General features: G+C 53.1%; 1 protein-coding gene across 2 annotated transcripts; it reads left to right on the forward strand.

Moving 5' to 3' along the window:
* The first annotated feature begins 1,180 nt into the window (after positions 1-1,180).
* capn3a (calpain 3a, (p94)) lies at positions 1,181-15,701 on the forward strand. Of its 2 annotated transcripts, none has more exons than XM_086159357.1 (22): positions 1,181-1,576; positions 1,920-1,989; positions 2,919-3,037; positions 3,155-3,288; positions 4,373-4,541; positions 4,642-4,725; positions 5,359-5,453; positions 5,956-6,033; positions 6,459-6,619; positions 7,442-7,611; positions 7,719-7,730; positions 7,840-8,048; positions 10,238-10,274; positions 11,123-11,200; positions 11,300-11,357; positions 12,329-12,402; positions 13,103-13,171; positions 13,281-13,359; positions 13,525-13,641; positions 14,107-14,165; positions 14,286-14,332; positions 14,412-15,701. In XM_086159357.1, exons 1-21 carry the CDS (start codon positions 1,325-1,327, stop codon positions 14,310-14,312), a joined length of 2,151 nt encoding a protein of 716 aa, XP_086015483.1. In that variant the 5' UTR covers positions 1,181-1,324; the 3' UTR covers positions 14,313-14,332; positions 14,412-15,701. The 2 variants fall into 2 exon arrangements, with proteins under 2 accessions (XP_086015483.1, XP_086015491.1); XM_086159365.1 differs by having other exon boundaries at positions 12,329-12,393.
* The last annotated feature ends 141 nt before the right edge of the window (positions 15,702-15,842 follow it).

A 15,842-nucleotide genomic window follows, 5' to 3' on the forward strand; every position in this document is an offset into this window, starting at 1 on the left:
TAAATCTAGTTTACCACCGCTTCATATTTTTATTACTCCAGACAAAGCCATGGTAGTCAGGAATAAAAGTTTATACGCAAGTTTACATTTTGTGATTAAATAGTCACAAGGGGGATTTTTAGAAAACCGCAATTGTACCATCTGGTATTTTGCCGCCTTTGCGTTCATCCTAGAATAAAGATGCGCATCTTGTTTACATCCGGCCGTCACAAATGGTTTTATCCTCCCGCTGACGGAGACCAGCCTCAGTTCAGTTTTCACTCCACTTTGGGGAAGTGAGCTGAAAAACGTTGGTTTCTCTAAGCGCTACATTTAGTGAAATAAACAGGGACGGTTCTATAAGCCCCGGGGAGGCAAGACGCAATAAGTAGATGTTTGACCGAATGTAGGATTTGACTTGATGAAGCTCTGAATTGTTTTAGAAAGGTGCTTAAGTATAAATATTATCACGTAACAGCCGACCTTAATCCAAAATAAGGCTTCGGTGGCGACGTAATATGTCATCAGTCAGCAAATGTCAGCCGTCCCGTCCTCTGTAAACACACCCGAGGCCTGCACGTGTGTGTGTGTGTGTGTGTCACAGAACGCCGGGTGCGATGAAGATGTTCACCGTCCACCAATGCAAATTAAAATGCGTTATCGGACGTGTGGCCCGGCGCGGCGGCGGCGGCGGCTCCGTCCCTCCCGGGTGTCTCGGCCCGGGAGGCCAAGCGTCCGCCGTGAGCTCGATACCGCGGGTGGGTTTTTCATCGGCGTGCTAACAATGGATAGCCGCTACTCCTCTTCATAGCATAGCCTGCCGTGGTTATGCTGAGACTGCTCAATGCTGAGCTCCATTTAGAATAGGTTTAAAGGGCTTGAATGCCTTCTGCTGAGGCAGGGCATCCCCCCCCCCACTCTTTACATGCCCTCCGGCGTGGCCCGCTGGCCTTTGTGTCACCCAACAATGATGGCACCGGAGCACCACAGCCGGGGCAGGAGCTTTGTCCCCCTCGGCCAATGAGGACGCCGCAAACCTACGTCTGGGTCATGTGTGATATCCTTTGCGTATGTATGCGTGTGTGTGTGTGTGTGTGCGCGTGCGTGTGTGTGTGTGTGTGTGTGCGTGTGCGGTTATGCAAAGGTGAGCGCATGTGGAACCGAATCTCTCTTTCATATCCTCGCTTTTCCATTGCCTGGGTGACGGAGGGGAGGGGGACGTCACGCCGCCGAGGAGCCAATCGGGACGCTTGGATTCCTGCCAGGGTTTTTTAGGCCCGTAAAACTTAAGCACAAGTGGCCAAAGACAGGGTTTCTTTAAAAAAAAAAAGTCAGCTCGGACGAGATGCCCTATACACCGTCTGGCTTTTTCTGCGACCGGCTGATCCGGGAACGAGAGAGGAGAGACGGGGAAGGGACCCTGAACAAGCCCCTCCGCTTCAACACCCAGGACTTCGTGGTCCTGAGGCAGGAGTGCATCCAGAAGAAGGCCCTGTTCGAGGATGAGACCTTCCCGGCCACCGTGGAGTCGCTGGGCTTCAAGGAGCTCGGACACAAGTCCAACAAGGTCAAGAACATCGTCTGGAAGAGACCCAAGGTACGAGGGAGGGGCAATCGGGGTGCCGGCGGGGGGGCGGAGGTGGGGGTGGGGGGTCACATGGTCATGGTCATTTGATCGGGTTAAATGAAGGGGGGGGGATTAATGTCACACCGCGGGACGTCGGGTTTTCGGTACGTGGCGGCTCCGCGTCCCGGCGAGGCGCCGCGTCCGTCGTATTTCCGAAGACTCGTCTCTCGGCTCTCGGCCCGCGGCCCGCGGCTCGAGCCTCGAGACGACACGGGCCGCGAAAGAGTGATTCTGGTTATTGTGGTGCAATAAATGTGAACCCGACGCCGACCCTGAATCCTCTGTGTGTTTATCGCCGCCTCCTCCTCCCCAGGAAATATGCGAGAACCCTCAGTTCATTGTCGGAGGAGCCAGCAGGACAGACATCTGCCAGGGAGACCTCGGTAATTCCCGGGCCTTTGCATTTTCCAGCCGGACCCACGTGTTACCGGATGATGGCTAAGTGACGCCGCGGCACCGCGGCCGGCTCTAACACACCGCTAACCTCCACAAACTGCAGCGCTCACCGTCGTTTCGTGTGGATTCGGGTCGGAAACGCGTCACTTGGATGTTTTAAAGTCTTTTAAACGATGAAAAATTTCCGCTCGAGTCCAAGTTTACACTTGGAAGACGCCGGGTGTCGCCGGCGGCCGTCGCCGGGACCCGACTTGAATGTTCGACATCGATGTTGACGTTGCAAACAACGGTCGACCGGCCCCGCGGCCGCGCTAAGAGCGTAAACGACGCTACGCACACGTCGGACGTTTAAATGTGAAATATTGATCCGACACGGATGAAAACTCTCTCGGCCAATGACAGACGGATGGAAGGAGCGCGCGGCCGCCTTCACATGTGGCACCGCTATTTTCTCCAGAACTAGTCTGAGATTACAAATTGAGATGGCTACCTGTCACTTTTCATCCCCGCGGTCGGGGGTGACGGGACGGCAAACATAAGCCGGCGATCCCCACCCACGGCCTCGCGCCTGCAGGGGCCTCCGCTTGTTGTGCTTACTCTTCTGGAAGGGAATTCAATCAGCAGCACTTCTCATTGTTGTCAGGTTAGCACCGATAATAAAAGGCACAGACCGGCACAAAGGTACCGGCAGACACTGTTACCCATTTCCCTGGTGGAGAACTTACACCCCCCGTCGCCCCCTACACACACACACACACACACACACACACACACACACACACACACCCTGTCACACACCTTAAAGAATCAGAAAGCGCTTGCTGCAGCGCCTCCAGCCAACTGCTCGGTTTGGACTTGGAGGAGCTCAGAGTCCCAGTGCTGGTCCTGAGCAGTGTTTGTGGTTCCCCGCCTGCAGGAGACTGCTGGCTGCTGGCCGCCATCGCCTGCCTCACCCTGAACGAGAAGCTGCTCTACCGAGTCGTCCCTCCCGACCAGAGCTTCTCCGAGGGCTACGCCGGCATCTTCCACTTCCAGGTGGGGACGTGGCGTCGACACCATCCACCATCTTCTGTCCCTCTGCTCTTTTTACCCGATCCGGCGGCCGGCGGAGCATCGTTCGCTTCTCGAGTGTCGTGTCCTTGTCTCCTTCAGTTCTGGCGCTATGGCGACTGGGTCGACGTCATCATCGACGACCGGATCCCGACCTTCAACAACCAGTTGGTTTTCACCAAGTCCGCCGAGAGGAACGAGTTCTGGAGCGCCCTTCTGGAGAAGGCCTACGCTAAGTGAGTGCTAAGCTTTGACAGCCATTCTCTCCGGCTGGTCTTCTCATCTGGATTTGAGGAGCCGTCCGTTCGGCCAACGCTGGCGTTGACCGGCTGAAAACGAACGGCTTGACGTGACGTCGCTTTCGCACATTGATTAGATACAAGTGAGGCTTCAGTTGACCTCCAGAGGGGCTTGAAACCACCAGGATGTAACTCTGGATGTTGGTTGGTTAACAGCGAACATGAAGACGTCACAATATCAACCTCAGCTTTTGTCAGGGTTCAATCAAACCGCGCCTCGGAAGACCCGACGCCGGTTTCACGACGACGGAACGCCGCGGGCGACCAGCGGGGAGCGTAGATTCGAGACAGATGGGATCTTTGCCGGCGGAGGTATTGATTACGGGCAGGCGATCGGGTGCTCACCGCTGGGATCAGACAGATATCCAAACTCTACTTTTTAAATGACGAGTGCATCGACAATAAATGAGCGATCCATCGTGAAAGGCGATATAAAGAAATACGCTGGTTTCGTTTTGCGCACCTTGAAGATCAGACAAAGACGGCGGCGGCATCTCAGCAACGGCAACCGCTCCGTCTCCTGGCGTAGAAGTCGTCATGGCGCGTCCTCGCTCGTGTTTTCCATCGATCTCCTGGGTCCGGGCTGCCCGGCGGCGTGCGACGCCTCCGCCTTTCTTTAAACGCCACTTCTCGGCCAGCGCCGCTCAAACGCTCGCTCGTAGCTCAGATCTCGACTCGTACCGCGAGGCGAAGAATCCACCGAGCGACGGCTCGTATCTCGGGAAACCCGCCGGCCGCGGCTCGTAAGTCGAGCTTATTGTGATCTTTTTGACGATCGCTGTCTCTCAAATTTACACTTGGACTTTTTCACTTGACTTTAGAAATGGTGAAACAGTTTGAAATGGGACTCTGGCAAGTTTGTAGAATTATGGGTCGAAGAAAACATTTAGCGATCACCGATATTCGGTCGAAGTTTGTACGGCTTGCTTTTTGAATCGCTAAGAATCGACCGTTTGAAAGAAACATATCGCCAGCGTGAAAAGCCAAAGGACGTTCTCTCTTTGTCTGGCGCCGCGTCAAGACTTCACGGCTCTTACGAGGCGCTGAAGGGCGGGAACACCACGGAGGCCATGGAGGATTTCACCGGCGGCGTCACCGAGTTCTACGAGATGAAGGAGGCACCTAAGGAGCTCTACAAGATCATGCAGAAAGCCCTGGAGCGAGGCTCCCTCATGGGCTGCTCCATTGACGTGAGTCGGACCGTGGTTTTCAGGTGTTTTTATTGTCCAGGTCTTAGGAGTTCTCTCCGGGGAAAAGCGCAGCGCAGTTGATGCCGCTCTGTTTCCGCAGTCCCTGGTTCCGGCTCGCTTCGAGACCCGGACGGTGACGGGTCTGGTGAAGGGTCACGCCTACTCTGTGACGGCGGTGGAGGAGGTAAGACGGGCCGGAGGCGGCTCTTCCATTGAGTTTCTCCTCTTCGCCGATCCTTCAGGCGCTCGCGCTCCTTGTTCGCCATCATCTTGGCTTTCTCGTTGAAGTGCAAACGGTTCTTTCTTTCAATCTGTGTTCAGCTGAACAAGGGTTTACAAACCCAGCGTGGAGCGTAGGAGGAACAAGTCCGGAAAAATGCACGGCTCTCGCGCTAAAAAAACGTTATGTCATTATTGTTGTCAATCAAATGTCGTCGGGAAAACTATCTCGGATATGCTTTTAAAAGACGGGCGAAGAAAGAGTTCCCGTCGCGCCGCTTAGCTTAGCTTAGCACGGCACAATAAACGCTCGCCGAAGGAGTCTCCGGCCCGTGGCTCGCAAACTGCGTTTAAAACATAAAGGCACATTTTCTACGCATCCTTCGGCATCGTCTATCGCGCTCGATTCGCCCGTTCGGCCGACGTTTTCTCCCAACCGAGGCTCTTTACGATCTGCGCCCGACGCTGCGCCTGGAACTGAACGGCCTCTTCGTGCCGGCTCGCTATTTCGTCCCGTTCCTGCCGCGAACGTTCAGTCCAACGACAGCATCCCGACGGAATCCGGAACAGCTCCCTGAACGCGCCGTGTGCTCCGCAGTGCAAACCGTCGCAGCACAAGGAGGCCAAAGTTCGTCTGGTGCGTCTGAGGAACCCCTGGGGTCAAGTGGAGTGGAACGGGCCTTGGAGTGACAAGTGGGTGCACGTCCGTCGTTCTCATTTCAAATGAAGCGTCTTCGCCTTCTTCCGCGTCCCGACCAAGAAGTGTCGCCATGTGTGACGTCTTTCGATGGTCTTGAACTCCAAAGCTTCTTTTTTTGCCTTTTCTTTTGTATTACATTTAGAATTTAAGGTCAAATACTGAATACGCGCTGAAATAGATTTGTACGTATCGCAGAATTTCAGGAGTAAGAAATTCTAGTCAAATTTTACGGTCGATAAAACTGCATAAACAAGAACAGGTTTTCACCTATTATTTCACCGAAGCGCTTTTCTTGTCGGTCGTCTGTCCTTTTTTTAAGAACAACAGGTCCGAACCAAGACTCTGAAATGATCCCAGTGTCGTGAGCGAGGTTGAGGTCGTCTCAAAACCATCTCAAATCTCAAAACCATCTCAAACTTGGACGAACTCTGTAGGTTAGGTCTGTAGGCTAGCTAGCGTTAGCGTTTCAACATGATTGTTTTGTTTCTGCCGCAGTTCCAAGGAGTGGGTCCAGCTGTCCAAGACCGAGAAGGAGAAGCTCCAGCACCAGAGCGCAGAGGACGGAGAGTTCTGGTACCCGGAGGAGATTAGCGTCCGCTACCCGAGACACGCAGACGTTACCCGTTAAATTCACCGGCTTCGGTCCTCCTCGTGAGGGCCGGTCGCCCGTCGACGCCGACGTTTTTACTCATTTTCAATTCATCGGACCGCGAACATCAGAGCCGACCCTTTTTTAAAATTGAGTTGGCTTCTTTGAGGACGGGCAGCAGCGCCGGCTTCCGTGCATTTTGGCTTTTTAGCACAAACAATTGACTTTATGTACGCACGTGTTTTTCCCCCTGCACTACAAATAGCGCTTCGGTATTCGGAGTGTTCGGACGGCAAGAAGACTCCGCCGCGCAAATCCGTTGCTGTTTAAAGACAAAATGCCGACGTCCGAGAAGACGTTCGGTCCTCGGATGGTCTTCATCTGCCGTGTCTCCTGCCTCCCCGTGCAGGATGTCCTTTGAGGACTTCAAGAAGAACTACACCAAGATCGAGATCTGCAACCTCACCCCCGACGCCCTGGAGGACGACAAGATCCACAAGTGGACGGTGTCGGTGAACGAGGGCCGCTGGGTGAGGGGCTGCTCGGCCGGAGGCTGCAGGAACTACCCCGGTACGCCGGCTTTGCCCGTGAACGCGTCGCCAAAGAGCCGAAATGAAAAATAAATAGCCTCAATTGTTTTCAGCGGCTAAAGCCCTGGTTTCCAAGGCCAGATCTTTGCTTGGAATATTTTTTGCCGCTTTTTTTTTTTTTCTAATAATCAGCAGATTTAAGAGCCTTGGGCTGTCAGGGCTTTGTCTGTTTTTGCCTTGTATCCCATCATGCGCTCACCTCTTCTTCTTCTTCTTCTTCTTCTTCTTCTCCTTCTCCTTCTCCTCCTCCTCCTCCTCCTCCTCCTCCTCCTCCTCCTCCTCCTCCTCCTCCTCCTCCTCCTCCTTCTTCTTCTTCTTCTTCTTCTTCTTCTTCTTCTTCTTCTTCTTCTTCTTCTTCTTCTTCTTCTTCTTCTTCTTCTTTCGGCTTTTCCCTTCAGGTGTCTCCACAGCGAGTCCACTTTCTCCATCTCACCCTATTCTCTGGATCCTCCTCTCTCACACCAACTACCTTCATATCTTCTCTCACGACGTCCATCAATCTTCTCTTTGGTCTTCCTCCAGACCTCCTGCCTGGCAGCTCCAATCCCAGCATCCGTCTACCAATATATTCTCCATCCCTCCTCTGTCCATGACCCAACCATCTCAATCTGGCTTCTCTGACCTTCTCTCCAAAACATCTAACATGTGCTCACTTATTACTTTACTATATAACCAGATCGATCGAGCTGTACGTCTACACCGTCTCTACGTGAACCGGACGGACGCTTAAGCGCCGTTTCACACGCTTTTCGAAATATAATCTCCGAAAATGACGGTGAAAAATTGTGCCGCTGTCACGCAGACACGTTCTGGACCAACCCTCAGTACCGACTCCGTCTGCTGGAGGAGGACGACGACCCCGAGGAGAACGAGGTGGGCTGCACCTTTGTGGTGGCGCTGATGCAGAAGAACAGGCGGAAAGAGCGCAAGATGGGAGCCAACCTGTTCACCATCGGATTCGCCATATACGAGGTGCGGGTTCGCCGTCGCCTCCCGACGTCCGGCTTCCGGACGCGTTCCCGCAAACGTCCGAGCTCTCGGTTTTCGGCGAAACTGAATCGGTCGGTCTGCGTCGGCAGGTGCCCAGAGAGGTGAGGACGGATTCGAACGAAACCCCCGGGGAGCGGCGGAGCTTCTGGCGCGCCTTCTTCTTCTTCCTCCCTCTCACCGCCTTCTTTCTGCGTGAATCGCTCTTTCAAGATGCACGGCAACAAGCAGCACATGCAGAAGGACTTCTTCCTCTTCAACTCCTCCAAGGCTCGCTGCAAGTCCTACATCAACCTGCGCGAGGTGACCCAACGCTTCCGCCTGACGCCGGGCGAGTACGTCATCGTGCCCTCCACGTACGAGCCGCACCAGGAGGGGGAGTTCATCCTGCGCGTCTTCTCCGAGAAGAAGAACACCTCAGAGTGAGTGGGCGAGGGCGGCGGCGGCGGCGGCGGCGGCGGCGGCGACGGCGGCCGCTTGGGCCGCCCGAGGAGGGAGCGGGGCTTCCTTTGCTACTCATGTCAGAATGCGAGGCTCAGACTGCTTGATGACGGCAGGCCGGGTATCATTACCGCTCCCGAAGGGGACGAACTGTGAGGAGCCCCGAGTAAAACATCCATCCGCACCCTTTTCATTATCGCTTTATTTATTTTCCCACGTGCACATCCGTGCCAGTCCGAAGCGCCGTCTTATGTTACAGTTACGACAAAAACGAAAGGGACATTGTGCTCCCTCTCGGGAAGGCGATCGACTCGAACGAGCGCGACACGTTTGCCGAGTTTCCCCGGATCGATCCGTTCGACTCGGACGAAACTCCGACGAGTCCAATTTTTCCCCTTAAGTTTGGCGTTAAAACCCGGGGCCTCCTCGCCATACCCGGCCCTCCTGTTACTGTGACTGAATGAGCAGGAAGTACGTAGCTTACAAGTAAGGTCAATCTGTGTGTGCATCATAGTGTTATTATACAGGTGTGTGTGCTTGCTGTTGGCGGGGTGGGGGTGGGGGTGGGGGGGGGGGGGTGGAGGGACGGAAAAGAAAATAAGAACAAACAATTTTAACGGCGATTTGATTTGTAGAGCTGGAAGAAACCGGCCCCAGTTCGAAGCTGTTATGGAATCTTTTTTAGGACAAGCCACGTCAGATTCGGGCGTGCTCCGGTAAACGTTCAGAAAATACTGAATACTGCACGCCCCGGCCGGCCCCAGCGACCTCCAAAGCCACCCCCGCACCCGCCCCCGCCCCCCCACTCCTGCCCCCCGGAGGACCCCAGGACGACCCGGCCGGGACGGAGGCGCTCGGCCAGCGGCTCAGTGTCGCCGTCTGGGCTTTAGGTCCCGCTTTCGGCAAACAGTAGTGTTTTTCTTTCCTCTCAGTCGCTCGTTCCACCATTAAGGCGCCGCCGGAACCCGAGGCGACGCTGCGTTTTCAGAGGCGGCGCGTGACCGGAGCGTCAAAATGGCAAAATAGCCGCGCCGTACAAGTAAGATAGAGGTTTTCGGCTCGGACGACGTGCCCGCGGAGTTCGGATCGGTCGGATTTAGCGCTTCTTCTTCTCCTCGGAGAGACGCCGCTTTGATTCACGTAAGAGTTAGAGGTCGATTGAAATGTCGGAGGTCGGCGCCTCGAAGCCACAGGGTCTCCGGTCGGATCCGGACGGCGGAGTTCGTTCTCCCGCTCGCGCCCAGAAACGACCCCGAACGGCCCGGACGTGCCGCACAAAAGAAAGCATCCGGTGTGCGCGTGGCCCCGTGACGGATCACGGACGAGCTGCAGGAAGGGCGGGAAAGATAACCGCCGCAAATTAAAATCTGCTTTGCGGCGTCGGCATCTCCTTCCCTCGCCTGCGGCGGCTCCTCCCTTCACCTCCGCCGCCGCGTCTTCACAAATTCAAAAACTATCGGCGGGATTCGCGTCAATGAGTCACGGCCGACGTCCGGGCAAATATCGCCGTCCGTCCGGGAACGTAGATGCGACAAACTAACTCCGTTTGCGTGCGCCGGAACGTCCGCGCGTCGTCTGAACCGCGGATCCGGCACTTTCCTCAGCGCCGGACGTCATCGGCCAAGAGGGTCGGTCGCCGCGGGCAAAGAGAAAACCGTTCACTCTGTCGCGCGGAATTCCGGGAGATTAGGAATCCGCCGCCGACCTGCCGCCGACGTTCGGCGTACCGGAGCGATGAAGGTGGATAAGTCGGTGCGGTCGGCGGACGGTACGGGTCGGGCAGTACGGGCCGGGCCTCGCCGCGCACCCATAAGAAGAGATGTGTCTTGAAGTGCGACGGGAAGCAGGTTCATCCCGGCGAGCGCGACGAGCCGCAGGTTTGTATCAGATCCCGTCCGGACTCTGGACGCCAAAGACTCGTGGAAGAATCGGGGAGAAACTCCGAGGCGGCGCCGGGACGCCGTGAAATAACCCCTTTATTTCCAGCGCGGCCGCCCGCTCGGGTGTTTTTCCCCGTGTTAGTGAGATGTGAGTATGAGTTGGACGGACGCGACGCTCAGGAGACCCGCCTCTGTTTTCCGATCTGGCGAGAGTGATGACGGGTGGCTTGCGGTCCGGGCGGGATGTCCTTGTCACCGTGGTGACTGCTGTTTATTCGTCTTCCTCCCAGGGAGATAGAGAACAGGATCGAGGCCGATCATCCCGTGGTAAGTGTTGCTCCCGAACGGACCCGGCCGGTACGGGACCGGCAAAACCGCACCGTATTTAGAGGCCCGTCTTTTTTCCGAATTGTCATTTAAATACGTTTTCATCTCACCTGCTGGGGAAAGTCTCGTGACACATGAAGGAAACAATGTGATTTGCATCACATCACATCAGCACGAGTGTGACGTTCATCACCAAAACAACACGCAGGAAGAAAAGAACACCATCGTTTACATCGTAATGGACCAAATCCACTCATTTAAATACTAATGAGGTTTTTCTTCTGGTTTTGGTCGACCCAACAAATCTTTGAAATATTTAATTTCATCACACTTATTACAATTCTACAAAAGGAAAATATCTACATACATTAACAAAAAGGGGAAATGGTAACAGAGACTTTAAGTTGCACACACACACACACACACACACACACACACACACACACACACACACACACACACCCCAAAAAGGAAGCTATTCTGTCTTTGAACATGAATTAATTGCCGCAAGAGAAGATAGAAATAGGTTAATTCATAAAATCCTTTCTTCCCAATTTAACATAAATGAGAATTTACGAAATAAAAGCGTACAATCCAAATCGCTAAAGTCAGAAAAATATGAAATGTTTAAAGCGGTTGCCTCTGACCTGAAAGTTATTTTCATCGACGACTTAACCGGTCAAATGTTAGCGGTTCCGTCGCGGCGCGACAGAGATGGACGGATATCCAACGCGAACCGATAGCTCATAGATACGATCGCCCGGTTTTTTCTGAAAGTTCCTGCAAGCCGGTCTTGATCTCCTCACACATTCTGTCACCTTTGTCTCTTGGTCGCCGCGGCGCCGCAGCCGGCGCCGGCCTCGGCGGGGGAGGAGAGCGAGGAGGACCAGCAGTTCCGGACTATTTTTCAGGAGATAGCCGGTGATGTGAGTACATGGAGGGACGGGACGGCGGCGGGCCGGAGGCGGGACGGCGCCGAGCGACCGACCACTTTTAACCTCCGGAACTTCCCTTCTTCCTTTCAGGACATGGAAATCACAGCCAACGAACTAAAGAACGTTCTCAACAGAGTCATCACCAAACGTGAGTCGCTCCTTCGCCCGAATCCCCCACTACTTTAGCCCTTTACTTTTCAACTTCTGATATAAACATACATATTGACACCAAAAGCAGATCGAGCTAAACTGAAGCTGTTCTCTGATGAGGGTTTGGAGGAACCAAAGTCATCATTGCAATTCCAGAACCTCATTTAGAAAACAGCACATTTACCGTTTTGATCCGAGCTTCCGCCTCACGCTGAGCGGCTCCCTGGTTTCCGTGGCCGGTTTTCTCCGTCTGAGAAACACGACCGTTCGCACGTCGGCTTCTCCTCTTCCGCTCCACGGTGCGATCATGTGACCGGCGCGCAAACTCTGCAGAGAAAAGCTTAAACGGACGGATGGAAATGCATCGTGACATATCGATGAATTTAGTTTTGCTGGAAATGCCATTCTATTGCAGTATCTTAAATACCCGCCTCGCAGAAAAGAGCAGACGCGAGTTGTTTACCTTCTACAAAGACGAGCGACCTCGTCCGCACGGCCGTCCACGGCTGACGGGAGAGAAGAAGAAGAATGAAAGCTGAAACCGAAGCTACTTTCCTTCTCAGTTGCGTCTTCCTTCGACGCGCTTCGCACATCACCGCGGCAGATTCTACCAAACTGTTGGCTTTAAATTCTTTCCGGAACATCACGCGAGCAAAAGGGGCGCGTTAGCTTTGTTAGCTTTGCGGTTAAGCCGGCGACGCTAGCGAGGACGTCCTCGGTCGAGCGGTGCCGTTGCCATGGTAACGGCAGCGGGGGAATAAACGCTTCTAAGCGTATACTTACATTTACGTGAGCGGGCCGGCGTCGCGGGAGAGCCCGTGTCGGAGGCGCGTAAACCCCAACCGCCGCTTTCACGGTAAAAGCGCCGCATGCGTCTGGCTCGCGCACGTACGCTCGATCCTATTCCTCGGGGTTGACTTGCCTGCGGTTGCGTGGCTGAGTCCGGCCTGTGTGTGTGTTTTGCCGCAGATAAGGACATGAACACGGAGGGCTTCAGCCTGGAGAGCTGCAGGAGCATGATAGCTCTGATGGACGTATCCTTTGTATCGAGTGCACTGGGCCGGCTGTGGGTCCGAAGGAGGCACCACCCGCCGAGACCCCTGGGGGGTCAGTGGATGCTCACCTCATCTCACCTCATCTCACCTCATCTCACCTCATCTCACCTCATCTCACCTCATCTCACCTCATCTCACCTCATCTCACCTCATCTCACCTGACAAAGTCCTTGTCCTCTGTGTCTCGTCACCAGCTTTGCTCTTTATATGTTCCGTGTAGATCATCGTTTTTGGCCGCCGTTTGGTTGACACACACACACACACACACACGCACTCACTCACTCACACGCCACTTACGTTTGTCATGATTTAAGATTTACACTTATAATATCATGTGCGGCACGACAGCATTCAAACGTGTACATTTCCAAAGTGGAAACGATCTGGAGCGGTTGTTTTCTGAACGAAGACGTCTCAGCCGTAACGTAGCGACAAAAACAACTTTTGCTTCTAAATGTGTGAAAACTTCTAACCGCTTTTTTCATCTTCTTGGTCGCCTAACGGCTCAACGCACAAGTTTCCTCCAGTCTTTCGATCCACTTTGAACCGCGTGGACGATGAAAACGCTCATTGAAACGGTGACGTCGAAGCGTGAAATAACTGGAACGGACAAAATAGAGGAGATTTGCGACGGAGCTTTCCGAAGACGCCGGGGAGACGGATGTTGGTCTTAACTGAGTGTGTTTAGATGGACGGGACGGGAAGGCTCACTCTGCAGGAGTTCAGACATCTGTGGAATAAGATCAAGCAGTGGCAGGTGGGAACGCGGGGCGGAGGTTTTATTCCGTCGGATTTCGGTGTGGACGGCGCAAAGCCTCGGCCGCTGCGACGCCCCGCCGGACGCACTGACGCCTGCTCTCTTCCAGGGAATCTTTAAGCACTATAACGCGGACCAGTCCGGCAGCATCAACAGCTACGAGATGAGGAACGCGGTCAACGATGCAGGTAAGAACCTCGCCGGACACGCGGGACTCTTAGAAGAAGAAAAAGAGAGGAAAAAAATGAAAGGAAGAAAAAAAAACACAAAACCGGAGTTGGCCGAGCGAAGCTGGAACTCACCCTCTGAATCTTCTTGTCACTGTACAGTCATGTGTCTTGTGTCCCGCCCAGGCTTCCGTCTCAACAACCAGCTGTACGACATCATCACCATGCGCTACGCCAACGAGAACATGAACATCGACTTCGACAGCTTCATCAGCTGCCTGGTCCGGCTCGAAGCCATGTTCAGTGAGTGTCAAGTCCTACGGCTACCGTCCTGCGCTCAGCCCGCGTTTGCCGGACGCTTTAAACCTCCAAAGTCGTCCAAAAACAGCTTTGTTCCCACAAAGTCCTGATATCGTTGCCATTTATCCCCTCCTGAATCCGGCCTCAAACGCATCTTCGGACACCAACGGGTCTTCGGACAGACAAAGCGGGGATGCAGTGGCCGCAAGACGCTGGTGGCGGGCGTACGGTTCGACGTCAAATCAGCCAACGAATCCGTCCTTCTTCCTGTCCGTCTGCGAGCGCCGCGTTTATCCGGGAAATTAGAAACACGGGTACCAAAGTGCAATTGTGATCCTTCCATTTCAGCTTCAGATTCTACCGCTTTCCCTCGAGGGCCGTGGCGTCGCCCGGCCTCCCCGCTCCGTCCCGTCCCCCCAAACCGCCACCCGCGATCGCTCATTTCAGCTCGCTGTTGTTTCTCCGCAGGGGCTTTCCAGGCCTTCGACCAGGAAGGAGACGGAACCATCAGACTCAGTGTCCTGGAGGTAAGAAAGCCTAAATGTCGCGCTCCGATTGGAACTCATACACCAGGACGGCCACGTTAGCGAGTGAAGGCCTCCGATAACGTGGCAAGCTCCTTAAACGGCGTCTGTCTTCGTCCTCAGTGGCTCCAGTTGACCATGTATGCCTAGGAAGTCCCGTCTTCCTCCAGGTGAGCTCCGGCAAAAACACCCACGCCGGCTCCCCCCCCCCCCCCGGTTTCACGATCCTTCTCCCTTTCCTCTCCCCAGTTTGCTCCCCCGGCCCCCCCATCCCTTCGTCCTCCCATCGCCGAGGTGCGAGTCGGTCCTTCCGGTTCCCCGAGCCTCCTTCCGACTCGCGAAGACTCCCTTTCCTGCCACAAAGCGTACCGTACTTTTCTCAGGCATCAAACACACACGACCTCTTCTATTTCTGTCACGATACCTCACAGAGCTTCTCCCGACAAAACACGCCTCTGTCCCTCCCGCTTCCGTTCACCCACCTTCCCACCGCCATCTTTTCCCTCCTCGCCGTTCCAGCCCGGCTCTCTGCCGGACGAAGGAATCGGCTTGCGGATCAAACCTTCCCTTCCCCATTTAGAAATGCAATTTACCACCAGGTACCGGGGGCCGATTGTCCGGAGCCGCACCAGAAGGGGAAATGTAAAAAATTTAAAAAAAAATAATAAATGGAAAAAAAAAAAAAAAAAAAAAAAAAAGAGAGAGAGTGAGAGATCGGGAGCATGGTATCCTTAAGTCAGGTGAAATAAGTAATTGAGAAAAAAAAAAGAATATATTAACCAAATAGTTTGTAATTCAGCTTATATTAAGAGGAAGAAAACATACAATATTATGAGGGAAAAGCTGTGAAAATGATATTTCTATTTAGAGGGAAAAAAGATATTATGAGAATGTGTTTTTTGAACTTTCTTCTCATATTTTGTCTACCTCTCTTCTTCTCTTCTCCCGAAACTGAATTATTTTATTCTTAAACAAAAAAAGGGAAAAAAAAAAAAAAAAAAAAAAATAGGCAACATATGAAATATGAGAATATTGCATTTTCTTTTTAAATGGGACTTGTCATATTAGGTCTTTTCTCTGCTTGGGCTATTTAGTCTTTAGTCAAACTAAGCTCTATTCTCATACAAATAAAGTTGGAAAATATGAAAAAAAAAAGATTAAAATAAGTGATGTTCCAAGAAAAAGAGTAACGTAAAGAGTTGCGTGTACTTCAAGTATCCTGTCTCACCATTAGTTCAAAATAACACTTGATATTTGGATTTTTTTCTGGTAAAAAAATGCTTTATTCTCATATTACGGCTTTCTTCTTCCAGTATTCCAATGTTTTCATTTTCATTCTCTAAATTCATTGGATGTCAGTCTGACCCCGCTCGAACCCTGACCCCTGACCCCTGACCCCTGACCCCCCCCCGGTCCAGGCTGGGCTGCCCACGTTTCAGCTCTGCACGTCAAAGGACGACAAACTTCAGACGAGGTGAAAAAAAAGGATTTGAGAGAATACGGCTGACGGGTTGGACTGCAGCTTTTTTGTGCTTTTATTTTTTTTTCCTTTTCTTTTCTCCCAATGAAGGCTTTGGTCAAATGAGTGTTATGCATTTTTAACCATTTTACCCAAATAAATTAAATAAATATTTGGTTATTGGTTTGAATGCGTTCCCCGGATAGTTGTGACGTGAAGGC

Source organism: Fistularia commersonii, chromosome 1 (assembly GCF_037954325.1).
Source record: "Fistularia commersonii isolate RoL2024-O1a breed Wild chromosome 1, RoL_Fcom_v1.0, whole genome shotgun sequence".
NCBI classification, from domain to species: Eukaryota; Metazoa; Chordata; class Actinopteri; order Syngnathiformes; family Fistulariidae; genus Fistularia; species Fistularia commersonii.

Excerpts from the sequence above, each read along its gene's own strand:
- capn3a (XM_086159357.1), top strand. The coding sequence starts at position 1,325 with ATGCCCTATACACCGTCTGGCTTTTTCTGCGACCGGCTGATCCGGGAA. Across the intron at positions 4,542-4,641 it reads TCATGGGCTGCTCCATTGAC|TCCCTGGTTCCGGCTCGCTT; the intron begins GTGAGTCGGACC and ends CTGTTTCCGCAG. Across the intron at positions 13,172-13,280 it reads ATAAGATCAAGCAGTGGCAG|GGAATCTTTAAGCACTATAA; the intron begins GTGGGAACGCGG and ends GCTCTCTTCCAG.